General features: G+C 33.8%; 3 protein-coding genes across 3 annotated transcripts; 1 reads left to right on the top strand and 2 right to left on the bottom strand.

The window, feature by feature from the left end:
- Positions 1–3,466: 3,466 nt before the first annotated feature.
- LOC147533719 (uncharacterized) lies at positions 3,467–5,479 on the top strand. Its single transcript, XM_086650064.1, has 3 exons — positions 3,467–4,220; positions 4,395–5,044; positions 5,462–5,479. Exons 1-3 carry the CDS (start codon positions 3,467–3,469, stop codon positions 5,477–5,479), a joined length of 1,422 nt encoding a protein of 473 aa, XP_086506190.1.
- A 3,150-nt stretch (positions 5,480–8,629) lies between these two features.
- Positions 8,630–11,714, bottom strand: LOC147533720 (uncharacterized). The gene is made up of 6 exons (XM_086650723.1): positions 11,585–11,714; positions 10,692–10,892; positions 10,396–10,545; positions 9,395–10,144; positions 9,177–9,314; positions 8,630–9,025 (listed from the first exon to the last, which is right to left on the bottom strand). The coding sequence occupies exons 2-6, from the start codon at positions 10,869–10,871 to the stop codon at positions 8,702–8,704; spliced, it is 1,542 nt and encodes a 513-aa protein (XP_086506849.1). The 5' UTR covers positions 10,872–10,892; positions 11,585–11,714; the 3' UTR covers positions 8,630–8,701.
- A 507-nt stretch (positions 11,715–12,221) lies between these two features.
- On the bottom strand, positions 12,222–13,964 carry LOC147533721 (uncharacterized). Its single transcript, XM_086649349.1, has one exon. The coding sequence runs from the start codon at positions 13,551–13,553 to the stop codon at positions 12,744–12,746; it is 810 nt and encodes a 269-aa protein (XP_086505475.1). The 5' UTR covers positions 13,554–13,964; the 3' UTR covers positions 12,222–12,743.
- Between the last annotated feature and the right edge of the window lie 4,907 nt (positions 13,965–18,871).

The raw sequence follows: 18,871 nt of genomic DNA on the forward strand, positions 1-18,871 counted from the left end.
TATTAGTGGACATTGATGGACATTTTGGTAGACATTTATTATTTTAATATTATTATTATTATTATTATTGTTTAATCACATGAAATAATATATTTGTATGAACATTTAGAAAATATATTTTTCGACTTTCATATACATTTGTAAATATTCGTGGACATTGATGGACATTTGGTGGTCATTTATTATTTTAATATTATTACTGCTGTTTAATCACATGATGGACTTCAAATGTCTCTTGTTTTTGTAAAGACATTTTGGGCTCCAAATTTGTCCCAAATCCTTCACAAAATCCATCAAACTATGAAGTCTACCAAAGTCTGCAGACATTTTGTCTATAATTGAATGCTACAGACATTCGAGGATTTGTAAATGTCTAGATTTGAATGCCTCAAACATTTCAGGGTTTTTAATTGTCCGGATTTGAATGCCTCAGACATATCAGAATTTTTCAATGTCCGGATTTGAATGCCTCAGACATTTCAGGATTCTCAAATGTCTGGATTGGAATGCCCCAGACATTTGAGAATCCTCAAATGTCTACAAATGTCTCAATCCACTACCTCCTTTCACCTTGTTCACAAAAGAGACTAAAATCCCTAGAAATTCTTCCCTCAATACAACTGATTCCACTGGTCTACACTCATACACCACCAAGGTGTGATAAGCACGATAACCGTCTGAGTTTAAAATACTAATGAAAAAGATCTAAAGTCTAATAAAATATTAAATAGCTTAAAGTCCAACAAACTTATTATTTATATCTTAAAAAGTCAACTTCAATGAACCGTGGATTCCACTCCTTCTGATAATCGAACCTGAAACTTTCAGGATTTTAGAGTTTATGTGAACACTATCAAAGCCCAAGTGTCTACTGATCGAAATAAGTTGAAGTCCATGCCTACATGTACACTTTTTCAGTGTTTTAACAATAATATTTAGCTAACTCTGTAAGAGAATGAGTGAAGCAACAATAACCAAAAAACAAGACAAAGACAGCTGCAAAAGTGCAAAAGAACTTGCACACACCAAGGGGCAAGGGTATTATTTTTGGGGGTGCGGGGGCGCCTATAGTGAAAATATAGGTGCTTCCGGAATTACCCAATTTAAGGAGAATTTGTACTCACCAGTTTTGTAAGGTATGTGGGCATATAAGAGAATAGTGGTATTGGGGGTCTTGCGTATGGTAGAGCCGTAGAGCATCCATTCCTCCCAAAAGCCCAAGATCACTTAGGAACACGATAGTCATTACAATGGCGTTGATACTTCAAAGATGTGATAAGTCAGAAACTGCCAAATCAAACAAGAACAGGCCTAAAGCCCAACTAACTATGGCCTAAAGTCCATCTACCTTATTTATGCTCTAATAATTTCAAGTTTAATTAATCCAAAAATTCCACATTTTCTGAGGATGAGGAAGTATTACTGTAATATAATTAAGGGATTTTAGGGTAGTTCCATGACTTTTAGGGCCAGGAATGAGAAAGTAGAAGACCCATTCCTCTTCTTTCATTTTTACCCCAATTGGAAACCTATTTGGTTTTAAGAAAACGTTGCCAGAAACAAAATATTTATGATTTGGCAAGAGATATGAATTTACCTTCTGTCACGATAACTTTTTTCTTTCATTTTTAAACCAATTGATATATAATGTATAATTGTTTGTCGTACTCACAAACTCTGTTGTTTATAAAAAATGTATTTATATAAAATTTCCCAAAAACACTTATCCATTAATAAGTACAATGGGAGGGGGCTCCATGATTGCTAAAGATGTCTCCTTTCCACATCAACTCCCACAATATTTGGCATAAATATGGCACCTTTACATTTTCTCTTTGCACAGTTTTGAGGTAGCAATAGAAAAAACAAACCAAGCCTGCCCCACTGTGTTGTAGTGTTATGTTGTGCTTCCTATTCGACTTGACATGTGGCCACAAAACTTTCCACTTTTAACATATAAAAATAGTCATTGAATAATACAATCAATAAGTCCCTAGTAATTAATCGGCGAGTGCTATTTATTTTTCTAAAATACAGAGGGACATTCCAAGTGGTTATTTATTTAAGGATTTTTGTATTTAAGGTCCAAAAATAGGGGGGGTAATGAGTCATATATCCACTCCTAAACCAATAAATAAAATTAAACCAAAATAAATCGAAAATGTAAAATAAGTCCAAAAATTCACTATTTGGTGGGTCCCATGCATCATTCTTGTAATTTATTCTCATTTTTGCCCTTTCATAAATATTTTTTAACCATTGGTAAACCAAAGGTTTATAATGGTTAAGTTAATACAATTATGGTGGACATTTAATGTTAATCTTTATTTCCAAAAGAATTATTTTTCTAAATCAACCTTCCAAATCAATGGATATTTACCTAAAACTACTTTATCTCTCCCAAAAACTAGTTTCACTTTCTGTATCTCTATGTTCTTTGAATTCAAGAAAATATATTGTTTCCAAAACTTATAGTTGTCTAAATTAACCTACCATTTCAATGGTGATTTACCTAAAATGAGATGCTCTCTCCCAAAAAACGAATTTCTCTCTCTCTAACTCTATGTTCTTTCAACTTCAAGAAAGTATGAATCTGTGATTTGGTTTTTATCTCGACCTCGATCAATTAAACATCTGTAATTTCGTTTGTAAGGTATGTTTGACTTCAATTAATTTTTAGAATTTAAAAATCCCTACTAACACAATCTGTATTACTATAATCTTCTTCAAAAAATTAATTTATTTTAACAAAAAACTTATTTGTAATATTAATTTTTATCACTTGAATGTTGAAATCTCTATCACAGTTGACAGTTATCTTTTTCTCATAAAAAAGTTTTATAGAGTAAATTTGTTTTCCCTACATTTTCTGTATTTTAATAGCCTTTTTTGTATTATAATAGCAATATGTTGAATGAATTTGTTACAGATGTCGTCAAAACCAAATACCACTTTGTTAGAATCTTATCGATTCTAATAGCATGGTATACATTCTACTAGCATTTATTGAATGAATTTGTTATAGTATGTTAAAAAGCAAATATCATTTTTCTAGCATTTTATTGTTTGTAATAGCATTTTTTACATTCTATTAGCATCTGTTGAATGAATTTCTTACAGTAGGTTAGAAATCAAACACTATTTTCCTAGCATGATTATACTACTAGCATATTTTACATTCTATTAGCATCTGTTGAATGAATTTGTTAGAGTAGGTTAATAAGCAAATACTATTTTTCTAGCATCTTATTGATTCTACTAGCATATTTTACATTCTACTTGCATTTGATGAATGAATTTGTTAATGTAGTTTAATAAGCAAATACTATTTCGCTAGCATCTTACTGATTATATTAGCATTTTTTACATTCTAGTAGCATCTGTTGAATGAAGTTGAATAAGGTAGTTTAAAACGCAAAAATATTTAATGCTTTTATATTATTTTCTGCAGCTATTCAATCACTCCATGGATTTTAGTGATGCAAATACTAATGGGTCTTACCTTAAGAATAAAATAACTAAGCCAGAAGCATGGGGTCCAATTTTTACCCACGTCGGTCAAGAGTTTGAGGGTGGGGTTCAAGCCTTCCGAGATGCTATTGGTCATTACTCTATCAGTACGAAAAAAAGTTATAAATTTATAAAGAATGATCGGTATAGGGTTACTGTTGGGTGCCATGGAGATGGATGTCCTTTTAAGGTGCACGGATATGCCCCCATGAGATCTCCTAATATTTTCTTATTAAAGGAGTTCAATTTAAATCACATAGGCTGCACTGATTTTATTCTAAACTCTTCGAAGGCAAAAATATCAAGCAAACTTGTAGGAGGTCTCATAGCCGAAGATCTTAAGATCAACCCTAACAAAAGCACTAAGGATGTAGAATTGTCATTTCTAAAAGACTTCGGACTTAACTTGAGCTACTACTTCTCTTACAAAGGAAAGAAAAAAGCCTTAAGCACTGTATTTGGGCAAGAAGAGGATTCATATTCTAAATTAGAATGGTATGCTTCGGCTATTAATCGAACTAATCCTGATAGCATAGTTGATCTCGAAGTTGACAGCATAAACCGTCGATTCATCCGCATTTTTATTTGCTTAGGCGCATGTCGAAAAGGTTTTATGCATTGCCGGCCCGTCATATATGTTGATGGCACATTTGCAAAGTCTAAGTTTCAGGGATGCATTCTCGCAGCTGTAGCGAAGGACGGAAACAATGGTATGTTCAGAGAATTCCTTAGAACATTTCGTTTTCTGTTACCATTTCATTAATATATTGTAACACTAAGGTGGTTTTTTCAACATTTTACATATATGATATAGCAACTCTTAAACTCTAATTGAATTAAGTTTATTCTGTTACATAAATTTTTACTTCTATTGATGTTTTCAGGCATGTTTCCTCTTGCTTACGCCGTTGTTGATAGTGAAAATGATCAGAACTGGGAATGGTTTTTCAAAAACCTACACAAAAGTGTTGATCCTAACACCAATTATACATTCATGTCAGATCGACACTCTGGAATACTAAAAGGTGTTAAGGGTGTCTTCCCCAATTCGTTGCATTCGTTTTGTGCGTGGCATTTGAAAAACAACCTGAATCTAAGGGTGAAAAATGGGGCTAAGAAGTCGGGGTACTTCCAGTCATTACTATTTAAGGCAGCACGTGCGGTACCTGAGTCAGAATTTCACAAACATATGGCATCGATGGTACATATGGGCGGGACTAATGTGGCTCGATTCTTTGAGTCATTAAACCCTGAAAATTGGGCTGATTCCTTTTTCCCTGGTTCACGTTACGGTGCAATTTCATCTCAATTGGCAGAAACCTTCAACAACTGGATACGTGATGACAGGGTTTTACCTATCACAGTTATGTTGGATTCTATCCGTGTTAGAATAATGAAAAGGATGAACAAGAAGAGAATCAAAGCTGAGAAATGGTGTCACTTCCTATGCCCCAAAATCAATATTGAACTTGAATACCGTTTTAATTTGGCTAATTCTTGGGCAATAATCCCTGCTGGCGATCTTGTGTACGAGGTATGCTCATTTCCTACTCATTCTGTCAATCTCATTGATCTCAAATGTAGTTGCGGTAGGTGGTCGATAGATGGTATCCCTTGTCAACATGCCATGTTGTGCATCAAGAATTATGATGGTGATACAACAAGTTTTTTTGATCCAATTTTCACCAAACAAGCGTTCGTCAACACTTATCAATACTATGTCTACCCAATACCAAATTATGACGAGCCAATGGAGTACAATGATGCAACAAGAACACTACCTCCGTTAACAAAGCGAAAACCGGGAAGGCCAAGGACAGTAAGAAGAGAGAGCTCAGGAAACATACCCAAAAAAATGAGGGTCTGCAGCCGGTGTAAAAAACCGGCTTATCACAATAGTGCCTCATGCACGGCAGCTATATGATAACTAAATTAAATTTTGATTATGCAGGTTTACTTAAGCTGCTAGAAACCGAAATATGCTACTTAAGTCTTTTATTTGGTTAGAGAATTTGATCAATGTTAACAGATTATCGTATTTAAACAAGAGGATTCTGCTACTTTCTATTAAATTTTAATAGTTAAGAGATTGTCGTAGTTAAACTCGAATGTATTTTGATGGATGTTTCAATATGTTTTATGCATTTTACTTTTTATATTTCCATAATATGCGTGGAAGTTGGTATTATGATTTGGCTAGACTAACTTACAAATTATCGATAAACTAGAAAAATACTTGTAGTGTGGGAGAAATTGTGTCAACATTATTTTAATGTTTCTAGCAATTTAGCAATTTTCTTAGTCATATGTTTGCTAATGTTTTGCCATGTTTTTGAACGATACATTATGCTATGTTTTTGAACGATACATTTCTTTCCATAGTTATATATGTTATCAGTGGATCTAGCATTAAGGGTTTGAGTTCATCATGCCTTTGCCGTTTCACGTCTTATACATGATTAGTTTCAGTAGTGTCCGAGAAGTTTTAGTTACATCTTAATCATATATCTATAAACGGAATTCAATCTAAAGTAGGGACTTTTTCGAATCCTCACACTCCTCGTACTGACCTCTGGCTCGATTTCCTCGAGCTGAAACTTTCTCCTCGGGGTACCGGTGTGGTACCTGCCAAAGAGCATTCGAAGACCTCAAGCAAGCCGTGACAAAAGACCCGGTAAACCTTTTATACGAAATCTAAAATATAATTGTGGTATTATAGAAAATTGAAAAATATAACTAAAACTGCTCAAGATGTTCTTCGAACTTAAAACATAATCATGTTTGCTTCGTTTTTTCACAAAGCCCGTAACAAAATACAAGTTAAATCTTAACTTAAACATTTTTTCTCCATATATTCTTCGAATCATTCAGCAACAACCAAGTTAGTTCACCCCTCTTCCTTCGCGCTTGTTTTGTCCAGTCATCTTTTGACATCCCGTTAGGAAAATGATTATAGTTCGATTCGATAAAAAGTTCTTCCATGTGCAAAATCACATACAACCCACAATCAGGCCTGTCAAATTTAAACAACAAACCAATTCAACATAATGAACAACTTAGTCTTCCATCAGCAGATTTTAGACCCACAAATTATGCTTTTAGAATCTTCAAAAATGCTAGAAAAAACATGGAAATTTCTTATGAAATCATGTTTTGGAAATTATTTGTTTTGAAGAATAACTTACGCTTCTCCTTGTTGCTTATCAGTAGGCTCTATGAGATTCTTCACCACTACTTTTGGGTGGGGCTTGAATAGGTCAAGCTCGACAATCGCTTCTGAAATAATGCTAGCCAATCTTGTTGCATTTTCCGTACACCTTTTTGCAGTCTGATGATCAAAGATCATGGAGTTGTAGTGTGTCCATTTCTTACTATCCAAACAATAAACAAGCAGTGTCCAATGTTGACCCAGACCAAGACCTCCTTGGAGCGGAGTACACAGAGGAGCGCATATTTTAAGCATATATCTACTAAAATCCGTCTTCAATTTCTCATGAAGATGCGCTCTGATGTTTGGATCGGAGAATTTAAACTTTATCATAGTCTGTTTAAAATATTGTATTAGTTAGATGCGAAATATAAATGCTAATTGAAATTGATAAATGCTCCTACCAGTTTTAGAGTTTTTTATAAAATCAATAAAATTTCATAGGTAATTGAAAGATATTACTCACAAAGAGCTCAGATGACAGGAAAACGACCTCTTTCCGCTCATTCTTTTTGCTGTTCCACAATTTCGATGCATACCAATTTATTATTTGCGCATCACACTCGAAGTTTAGCATGAGCAGGTCCAGTTGCCTTCCAGTAATGTAGCTTTTAGGGTCCTTTGACCAGATGACTGTTCTGCAATATTACAATTGTAGGAGAAAAAACATAAATATACTTCTAAAACTTTCTCACATTTGCTTGTGTTACCAATACTTCAAAAGAAATCATACATATAAGTTTTAGCAAATAACTGTTTTAACAAAAAATTAACCACGTATTTGAGAAGATAATCTTTACCTTTGATTTCCTTTCTTGTTAAATTCGTCAATTAAGGGCAACTCTTTGTCCAACAACGTCTTGTAAACGATACTTTTTTTCCAGTTTCCAAGTTTGTCCAAGGCTTCTACTTTTTTCTTCGGTGACGGTTGGAGGTCAACATCAATAGGTTCCTTAACTTCTGCCAGAGTGTTAGCAACCTTTTCACTTGGTTTTCTCATTCTTGGTTGTCCCTTCAACCTCTTAATCATCGAGTTTGGTGATTTTTTTTTTACAACATCACACCCAAGATCAACAATCTCATCTTTATCATCTTGAAAATCACCAACTTCGTTATTAGAGTTGAAGGATCTTGCTATATCGGTCACGTCCACAAAGTCATTGGTCATAGTCGTATCAAAATCAAGATTGAACGTCGGTGTAGGTAAAAGTGCAAAGACTTTACGCTCTCCGGATTTCCTTTTATCATAATCCAACTTCATTTCTTCTGTACAACAACGTTGACAAAACAAAAATAATTGAAATAAACATAACAACATATGTTATAATACTGAAACATGAAGGATTTTAAGACATCCTTCATGTTAGCTTATCAAATTAACACAAAAGGCTCTAAAATACTGCAAAATCTGTTTACACAACAAATGCGCTTATAGGTTCAATATAGTAACATTAGGAAATCATAAACCATCTTTGACCCATACCTATCGAATTTGTACTCCTTCCAGAACCAGCTCCACCAATGGAGTTCTTTCCAAAACCCTCTACAACTTCACCTGACCAATGATAAAACAACAAGTACAAGTATTTCAATTCCAACCAAAAATTAGTTTTAGAAAAAAAAAGTTTTTCTTAGAAAACTTTGAGTATTTATAAAAACTTACTGTTTCCATCAGCACCGACTTGATTTTTCACGTTATCAATATCTCCTACCATATCTTTCTCTATGTCTAAGCATTAGAAAATAGAAGCCCATATTATTTTACCAAAACTATTTGTAATTTTAAGCTACATCAAGTATATTTAAAGAGTACAAAATACTTACTTTCTCCATCAGCATTTTTTTGTTTTTTTCCATTGTCTTTCTCGCCATCCATTTCTTTATCTACATTTAATTAGTGGACGATCAAAAACCAAATTATTCTACAACTACTATTGGTAATATAATAGAGTATTTATGAATTACAGAATGTAATAGAATTTTTTATACAATTTTACCTTTTTGCGCCTCTGTCTCACTAAAATTCCTACCACCACCATGTCCACCTTCACTATGATCATCTCTATCCTCGTGTTCTCCATTTCCTTGTTCATCTATTCCCGAAGACATTCCACCTTCAATGTTGCCAAACTTTTTCTTGTAAAGGTCCAATTCTTGACGAAGAATTGTGTTTTCACGAGTTAACCTCTCCACCTCTTCAAGCAAATCTAATTTCTCGTTTATGTTAGCTTCAATCAACACTTTGGGTGTATATTGCAGAATACCCCTTTCTTCATCCGACACATTTTGGGTTGCATCGACAATAATCTACACAACATCAAAATATTGAACAATATACTACTAATCATTATACAGCTATAAACGATACAACATATATATTGTTACCAACCTACATGATGTTTCTAACAAAATATTTGAAAAGCATAACAAAATCTTTAAAATTCTATAAGAAATATACCTGTTCTGGCCCCAGTAGATTAATGTGTTCCTGAACGCCATTTTTCATAGGTTCCAAAGACCACCTAAGTATCCTTGGTATCTTTCCAGCACCTAGTCTTGTCTCGGGGAAGATAGTCGTGTGCATCGCGAACCAAAACTACATTTAATCATGAAAATGTAATCACATAACAATATTATTGCTTTTACGATACCAAATTAATAAAGTTTTGTATTTACCGGAAGTAGAATCAAACATCCCGAGACCTTGCAAGGGTCGTTGGGATATTTGCACATTGAGGACATCATGAAGGAGTGGATTGCCCTTGGCCAAGAAACTCGATTAATCATTCTCATAGTTTGCAAGTTCTGGAAGAAACTTGTGTGCAACGCATAACCTTTTGAACTTGCGAAGAGAAGAGCACATCCAACATACAAAATTAATAACCGGACAAAGTCTAAAGGAGAACCAATGTGGTTATTGACTTCATTCTTTAAAGCTTTGGCTATAGTAACAGTAGTAAGAGTGCCGGAACCATTAAAATGCTTGACAAAAAAATCTTCCTCTTTCGGTTTGATATCACTATGTCTAGGGAAGGCACTATACTCTTGTCCTTCCATCGGCAACCCTAACAACAACGACACATCCTCAGGAGTAAATTCTAACTCCACTTCTCCAAATATAAATTTCTTTCTATCAGTGTTGAAGTAGCAAAGAAGCTCGAACACTGCCCGATGTGGTTTGACTTGATTTTCCATAATTATCTGACCACTAATTGCGGCTGAATAGAAACGAGCAAAAGGCGTATCGACAACTGCTTTTTTTTGAGCTTCGCTCATCAATGGTTCCAGCCCGCGCAACATGTCAACTACCAATTTGACGCTGTATCTATACTGCTGGAATTTGTCAATAGAAGGACCATTTTTTTCCTGACCAACAAAATTAAACTTTTCCTGAACCTTCATCTTCCTTTTTTCTGATGCAATGTCCTATCAGATTCATGGAAAATTGAAAAACATTAAATCAGTTTAATTTAAATCATAAAATTCCAACTGATGCACAATATTATTAACCATGAACAACCTAAGAATTTTTAAGGCATTAAGAAAGTTTATGCAAAACCTATAAATTGCTATAACATAATGAAATTGATTTGGCTAAATTGTAAGTATTCTACTAACATTTATATTAAATCTGTTAGCATCTGTTATGAATAAGAATTTCGGTGGAAAAATCTTACACTTTCAGATTCGGATTGAGCTTCCTCCGCAGAACGACCTATCTTCTTACCTTTGCACTTTGCAGGTGTAACCTCTTTCGCTGTCTTTATCTTTTCAACTTGTTCATCTATCAAAAGTTTCCTTTTTGTCTTTCCGGGTGGGTCGTTTTGCTACATACACAATACAAATAGCATCAGAATATAAAATGCTTAAACATAAAAGTTGTTTTCATACATATTTGTACAAATCATAAAATGATATCAACTAAATATTATGTTATAAGTTTTGGGAATAAAACATTAATTGAATACTATACCACAACTTCTTTTGATTTCCTCTTCTTTGAAGTAGGTTCTACCGTACTTCCCAATGTCTGTTGTAACATTCTATTTCTTGGACTTTTTCGCACCTCAGGTTTTCGAGTTACATTATCCTTTGAAGCCACCGAATTTCGACAATCCACTTTCCGGTCTTTCTGAAGCTTTAATCTTACCATTTTTCTGAATCTGCAAATTGACTAACAAAAAACATATATACTAGTTAAATTTCAAATATGTGTTAACCAAATTAACATACAAACAATTTTGGGTAGCCACAATTCATGTGTTTCTATAAGAAACAAGAAAATGCTAGTCAAACAAGTCAGGTTTTTTATGAAAATAGTTTTGCGTATTTACCATTAGAGGGTTGTATGATAAACTTCAAAAATGCTAGAAAAAAAATAAACTGTTTATACAATCGGATATATTCTGGAACTATTAATCATATACCAACATATAATGTTCTAGGGTTGTCAATCAAGTTTGGGAAGTAATAACCCTTAAATAAATCTTTTTAGAGAAGATGTAGGCATGACTAAACTTTATAAAGAGATTAAGTTCTAGTTGTTATTTGTTCAAATAAATCCACTACAACAACAAACACATTGTAACCCTAAATCATAAGAAAATGAGAGGAAAATGAGAGGAAATTAAACAACAACAAATACAATGAAACCCTAGAAATTTCTTGTTGGATGCAACAACAAACTTACTCTTTACTGTTAACTAATTTATGGTGTTGAAAAAAACTTCCATCAATACACTTTGAAACAACTAAACCCTAACAAATCAAACCCTAATTGCTTTTAAGTTGAAAAAATCATTCAAAATCATAAGAAAACTTGAAGGAACAATCAAAATGAAGAAAATTAAAATGCAATTTACTTACTTTTCACTAATGTAGATGATGAACGATAGCAGCAATCGTTTCTCCCTCTCTCCCACTCGAAAATTTCACCCTTTCCACTCGGTTTAGTAGAAAGGGGCGATATTCTCTCTCCTGTTCTCTCTCTCTCTTCGTTTGCTTTTGGCAATTCTAATTCAAATATACAAAAAAAAATGTCTTCTGCTAAACGGAAAGGAAACTATTATTCCGGAAAGGAAAGTGTGTTTTTGAGGAAATCATTTAATGAATCTCTAAATATTATTATGGTATTTTTTTTTTAGGTTATTTTTTTAACTTAGGATAAGTTAGGTAGTGAAAGAAAATGAGAGGATAGCCATGTAATTTACTTTGAGTGGATTTATTTTCTATTTCAGATTATCTTTGGTCTCTAGACTCATTGACCATGCGATTTTGGACTTAAAACACGTCCCCCGTATTTAAAAATCAAGTAGCAAGGGCCAAGGAGTGTTTTTTTGCCGAAGAAGTAGCAAGGAATTGCAACTTGGGAATTGGGAGTGTCTTCTTAATATTATATATGTTTCATGTGAGTTGCATGAGGATTTATTATAAGCAATTAGGTATTCTATAGTTTGATTAATTATTTCATATAACAAGAGTTGGCATACTATTCAATAAGTCATTTCAATTTAACAAGCATTTTCATTCATATTACTAAGCTGTAGACATAACAGACCAACAAAAGATCGAAATACTACAAGTACATGAAGATGGAAAAAGTTACACAAATACAACATTTGTTCGCCCACTAGCGAATTACATAAATTACTAACCAAAGTAAAATAAGAACAATTGAACACAAACATTAGGGAAATTGCATGAGAAAAGAAAAACAAAGAAAATCACAACATAAAAATTACATATGAATACTAATATCTTCAGACGTAATTCTTGAAGTGCTGCCAAACACTACGGGGAACTAGACTACATTCTCAGCCTCTCAGGTCAGCTCGACCTTTTTTTTTTTTCATTCTTTTTTCTTGATTTTTTTTCATTCCAAATTTATATTTTTTTTCCTTCATGCAAAAATAGAAGGCAATTACTACATATTATTATAGCCCTTGATTTAAAGCTTTATTTACACAAATACCAGATCAAACACCAACGACCGCTGAAAACTTGAAGCAACGCCATTACGTCATTTTCACCGGAGACGAAGAAGACGACGGAGATTATCAGTTGCACCGTCGTCGATTACACCGGCGGCTTCAACATTACAACTGATAAGCTTTGGCCTAAGAGAGAATTTCGGTAACGGAAGACTACTTGGAGGAGGAGCGAGAGAGAAAATCGAACTAAACTCCACTTCTACACCTTTCTCCTTATTACCGTCTAGATAAGGTTTGAAAACCCTAGAAACTTCCTTAGGAAGATCTCCAGGTTCTGGTCCTAATCGTTTACTCGATTCAATCACAAAAGAAGTATTATCTATTTTTGTGATAATAGATGATGATCTGGTTGAAGAATCACGTTTCTTCGATGGATTGATTTTTGATGATTTTGATTTCAGATGACGATGATTATCTTGTTTCTGATCTGATTTGATTCTTTCATTGATCTTGTTCTTGTTGTTTTGAATTTGATTCTGATTTGTTGATGGAGAAAATGGAAGGTTTCTTGCTTTATTGTTGTGAACAGGAAAAAGAGGAAGAGATGAGTAAGGTTTCGTCACCGGAAGAGGAAGAAGAGGAGGAAGAAGTGGAAATGATGAGGAGAGATTCGGCGGTGGTGAACCGTTAAAAAAACTTCCTCCTCCTATTCCGCCGCCACCAATAGAACAGCCATAGGTGTTCGAGAAAAGGTTTGAATGAGGAGGTGAGAAATTTTCTGAAGATCTAGATATATTATTGAAACTAGAATGAAAACTTTTCATCTTATTACGATTGTTTCTATTAGAAGGAGAGAATGATTGATGATCTGAACTTGGAGATGATGATAAAAACACAGCCTCCATTTTTTATTGATTCAAATAACTGATCAAGAAATAGATAAGATCTAACAAAAGAAAGAAAGAAGGCAATGATCTTATAAAAACTATGATCAATTTACCTGAAATTTGAAAGATAAAAGCCAAAATATAACACAATTCTAGAGAGAGAAAGAAGATCAAAATGAGACTAATTTCACAGTTCTAGAGAGAGAAAGTAGATAAACAATTTTTTTTTTTTTTTTTGATCAGAATTACTCCTTCAAATATTTGGAGAATATTAAGATAACGATCATTTAAAAAAAGAAAAACTAAAAAACCCTAAGAAATCCTAAAACAAAATTAAACTACAAACTTGAAATCTAGAAACCCTAGTTTTTGAGAAATCTTTCGTGAATTGGTATCTCTTCTTCTTCTTCTTCCGTTCACGGTTCTTCTACCATTGATAAATTCTCGTTCTATATATACAATTTATCGTAACAGTTGCTGTTATTTTAAGAATTTTAAAATAATATAATATTGCCGACAACCGCTATAATAGGTTATCGGGAGTCCAAGACTCAAATTACTGTAGGTCGGTCGCCGTCCTTTTAATTTCAACCGTCAGATCATAATATCTTAATGACCTTTTATTCAATAATAACCGTTGATATAAATTTGGTATGACACAGCCACAAGATTGAGTGGGTCCCACGTCAAAAAGAACTCCCTCACGTGGAGGGAAGTATGGGAAACCAAATGGTTGCTTTAAAATAAACTAAAGTGTATCTCGTTTATGATATTAAATTGTCACCTATGCTTATCTACGTACGCGTGTCAAATCGGAAAGTTCCTTGAAATTCTAATCAGTTAGAGAAGTATGATATTTTAATATCTCGCTGTCAATTATTGGACGAAGAGAATAGAAATTACATTTTGAAGAAGATATGGTGGCACGTGGATTATGTAATGGTAAGTTGTACGGTATTATTTTGTGGACGGTTATAGTTTATCATTTGCTCCAAGATCCTCTTTTCTTTTCAATGATGGCCAAACATGACAATGAAGTATTTGACTATTGAGGCAAGTCTAGTGGGGGAAGTGTTAAAATTCCTCTTTGTAAATGGTGATTTAAGGTTTCAACAAACAAAAATGGTGATTTTAAGGAAGTTTGGGCAGTCTACCACTTTTTGGTGTTGTGGTTGGACACCCCTCTCAAGTCCACGAGGTCGTGGGATCAGGTCCCGGTGGAAGCAGTTTGTCAGCTTTAGACCTCTCTATTGTGGGGTTTTAGGCCTCTTTCATTCTTGGTTTAAATTGTAACGACTAACGTAAATTGTAGAAGAATTCTCAAAAAAAAAAAAAAAAATGGAAATTTGGGCTTTAAACCATTTGCACAAAAACAATACTTTGACCAATTGGATCCTCCTGTACTACCCGGGCTTGAAGTTAAAGTTAATAGATTTTTTTTTGAAGAACTCATAATACATTAACCTAAAGATGGATATAACACTTCCAAAATATTAAGTATTGATTTTTCTTATTTAGGAGAAACAAGAAAGAAGGAATATCCTATGTCGAATGCAAAATAGTCTTTCTCCTATATCCACATGCACACAAGTATGGTATTTGTCTGACTAAAAGCCTAAAAACAAATGAAAAACTTCAATATACCATCGGAAACACATTTAGTTAGTCCTAATTTCGCTTGGATTTTGATTATCTGAAAATCAAGAAGAATTCCTGAGATAATCGATTTGTAGGTTTCTAATTCTAAAGCTAGGTACTCTTCATGCCCTAGTCGCCCTTCTCAAAATAAAAACCCCTTGATGCTAATTTATAATAGAAAAATACTAAATATTCCCACCTATGTACTAAAAATTGAGAAATCTAGACGAGGCGCTTGCTAGGTAAGCTTTTTCTTTAGAAGGTTCACATATGAAATAAGGTGTAACGAGAATGTTACACGTTTTGGCATCATTTGGTTATTAAAAATAAATTTGTTTTTGCTTGTACTGTTGTAGTAGAAGTAGTTTTGTTTTAATATTTTTATTTTTTAAAATAAATGGAGTACTTAGTAAATAAATAAATAAATAAGCTAATTTGACAACATAATTTTAATTTTCTGCATTCTACTTTCTCAATACTTGATTTAAATTTTACTTTTGCTAAATTTATTTTTTTGTTGAAAATTATTCTTGTCAGATTTTGATGATGACTATTGTGTTGATAGTATTGATAGTATGGTGATGGTAAGGTGTCCGTGGGGCTAGAATCGCTAGTAGTGTTGTAGCAATGGAGGTATAATTATGCACGTGGGGTGGTGGTATTTAGATGGTGGAGGTTGATGTGTGGTGATGGTGGAGATATGGGGGACTTATTAATGTTAAATGTAATTGTATATATTTGTATTTTATCTTTTACTCAAGGGCATTCTTGTAATCTAACTATGTATTTCCTATTATAAATACAAACATACCCTATTCTTTAGGGTATCTTGAGTTCAACTTTACAATTAATTGGTAGAACTATGGTGATGATGGTGGTGGTTTAGGTCTGGTGGTATTGCATGGTGGAGGTATGGCGGTGGTGGAGATACGATAGTGGTTGAAGTGTAGTGGTGGTGGAGGTACGATGATGGTGGACGGTGTGGTGGTGATATGATGGTGGTTGAGGTGTGGTATTGGAAATATGGTGTTGGTGGTACTTGGTAGTTGTGTTGTGGTGTTGGTGGAAAAGTTTGAAGGAAATGTCTTTTGATCGAGGCAACAAAATACACTCAAATTGTCGGAAAGATTGATTAATGGAGATCATCAAATTCAGTCACTTTAAGGATTGTAATATCTAACTAGAAATCAACTAGGCTAAGTGTGTCAAATGGTTGACTCGCGACTAACGGTGATTGAGTTTTACAACGAGTTACACACTTAGAACATCGGACTTGATCAATAAACGCAACTAGAAAGGTGAAAGTGCGAGTCTAAACCAAAGTTGCAAAAGCACGAGTCTCGCCCTCAGTGAATCTAGACAACTACACCTCAACATCATGTCAAGCAAATGGATGTATTAGGTTGGCATAGTGCCAGGTTAAGGCACTACGTGCTGGGTCAGCAGACGGACAGAGTATTTTTTTTTGCTGAAAAGGTCCTGTGAAGGGTTGGTGTCAGCAAGGTAGAGCGACACGGCCTCTTTGTCCCATTAGTCCATTACATATGCTTTAGGGTCTACGTTATATTTAAAAATGATGATAGAAGATCAGAATAACGGATGAAAAAGAGTCATTCGACTATGTATCCGGTTATGCTCAAGTACAGGATACATACGTGAATATGATAAAAATTGGTGAGAAACATAACATTACGAAGGAAGTTCAAATAAATAAAAAAATTGACAAAATACGAGTTCTAATAGTTGACTTTCTTTATTATTGAATTTGATAAGTGCATGTACTTCGCAATGCTGATGTTTCTGGTTCGATACATAGAAGTGCAAATCCAAAAATATTGAAGTTGAGTATAAATAAAATAGTTTTTGTGAGCTTTAGGCCATTTAATTCTTTAGACTTTAAACTATTTAATTTCATCGGACTTTAGCCCAATAGTAATTCGAAAGTTATCGCGTTTATCACATCTTATCCATGTGTCAATCCCTTTGTAATGACCATTGTAGTCAATACTAAAAAAAGTAGTTGACTTTATTATTTTTGTCTAAAAGAATGACTCATGCGACTAGATATATTCAAATTGGCCCGAGCTGAAATAAAACATCCACCCGCGATCTAAAGAAAAACATCTTAATCCCAGTTCTCTACTTGTTTTTTTTTTTTTGTTAAGATCCCACTTCTCTACTTGCACAAATCGACATAAAAATTAATAATAATAATAATGAAAAGTTCAGTCAACAGTAAGTGCAAGTAGCATTTCAAGATATTGGTTGATAATACTTTCAACAAAAAAAAAAAAAAAAAGATATTGGTTGATAACGGCCCCTTCTAATTTCATGTATTAAAAAGGGGATCTAGTGGATGACGTGAAATGAGTTATATGTTACCACCGACCCTTGAAACCGAGCCCACATTACTATGTTGGCATATTTGAAAATTGACAACAAAAATAATATATGATATGCCTACGTATATAAAGTTAGATTTGGGTTACCAAACCATCTTTATATATATTATGGAGACGTTTTTGACCCACATAAAATACAATTTTATCAGCATGGAAAATGAATGGTTTATATATAGGCACCATAGATGATAGTCTTTTATGAGATTTGAGGCCCCCATTCGGACCATTCGTCTTCATTTGTTAGTTGATGTTGTCATATATTTACCTGTAGGCCAGCGTTTTGGGAAAGTAAAATAGTTTCCAGAAAAAATAGTTTAAACCCCAAAAAACACGCGCCACTCCCCTCAAGTCGCCGACCAGCGACGAATTCTCTCTCCTCTTTCTGTCTCTCTCTTCTCCTCTATCTGCCTCTCTCTCTATCTTTTTTCTTTCCCTCTCCCCTATTTTTTTTTCTTTTTTTGTTACAGTTTCGGCTAAGGAGTTTTCCCCTTCGCCGGAACTGTCGTGAGATAGTGAGAGAGAGATAGAGAGAGAGGATAAGAGGAGAGAGAGAGAGAGAGGATAAGAGGAGATAAGAAAAGAGAGAAAAGAAAGAAGAGAGAGAAGAAAGAATTTTGGTGATGGTGATCACCGAAATTAATGGTGGATGTCGCCGGAATTTGGTGGTGGTCGACGGAGTTTTAGTTGAGGTGAGACGAAAAGATAAAGAACAAAAAATTGAAAGGGTGATGTTTGGAGGAAAAAAAAAATTGTTTCCACTCAAAACTTATTGACCCGAAAACTTTTCTTATTTCCCCGAAACACTGACCTACCGTAACGTAAAATTTCTTCTTAATAATAGTAATTTCTTATATATTGTCTTATTCCTAACTATAAGTTAGTGGTGGTATAGAGCCTTCACCTAACCATGCCACTTTGTCATATGATTCTTTTATGCTCATTTTTCTTTAGGGCCCGTAATTATAAGGCCCAAAATGGGGAAGTTAAAGAGAATCAGGCCCAATACTAAATAATAATAAGGAAAAAACCCAGTAGGTAAAAATACAATTTTACCCTCCAAAATGAAATTTTCCGCCCAAATCAACGTCAAAAACAATTTTGAACATTTCTGAACAATCTTTGGTTTGCTCTCGACAATTTTGTAAATTTCTGAACAAATCTTAGTTTGTCTCAACAATTTGTAAATTTTTGAACAAATTCGTTCTTGCTTAGACATTGTTTTGCCAAAATATTTCGCATTTTTTTCTTTTGCATTTTACATAGACAAACTAACACAAACATTTTGGCTACAACATT

Source organism: Eschscholzia californica, unplaced genomic scaffold (genome assembly GCF_041429995.1).
Source record: "Eschscholzia californica isolate CP2 unplaced genomic scaffold, dmEscCali1.0.p SCAF_6, whole genome shotgun sequence".
NCBI classification, from domain to species: domain Eukaryota; kingdom Viridiplantae; phylum Streptophyta; class Magnoliopsida; order Ranunculales; family Papaveraceae; genus Eschscholzia; species Eschscholzia californica.

Excerpts from the sequence above, each read along its gene's own strand:
- LOC147533720 (XM_086650723.1), bottom strand. The coding sequence starts at position 10,871 with ATGGTAAGATTAAAGCTTCAGAAAGACCGGAAAGTGGATTGTCGAAAT. Across the intron at positions 10,145-10,395 it reads CTCAATCCGAATCTGAAAGT|GACATTGCATCAGAAAAAAG; the intron begins GTAAGATTTTTC and ends TGAATCTGATAG. Across the intron at positions 9,315-9,394 it reads GATGTTTGATTCTACTTCCG|TTTTGGTTCGCGATGCACAC; the intron begins GTAAATACAAAA and ends GATTAAATGTAG.
- LOC147533719 (XM_086650064.1), top strand. The coding sequence starts at position 3,467 with ATGGATTTTAGTGATGCAAATACTAATGGGTCTTACCTTAAGAATAAA. Across the intron at positions 4,221-4,394 it reads AGCGAAGGACGGAAACAATG|GCATGTTTCCTCTTGCTTAC; the intron begins GTATGTTCAGAG and ends TGATGTTTTCAG.
- LOC147533721 (XM_086649349.1), bottom strand. The coding sequence starts at position 13,553 with ATGGAGGCTGTGTTTTTATCATCATCTCCAAGTTCAGATCATCAATCA.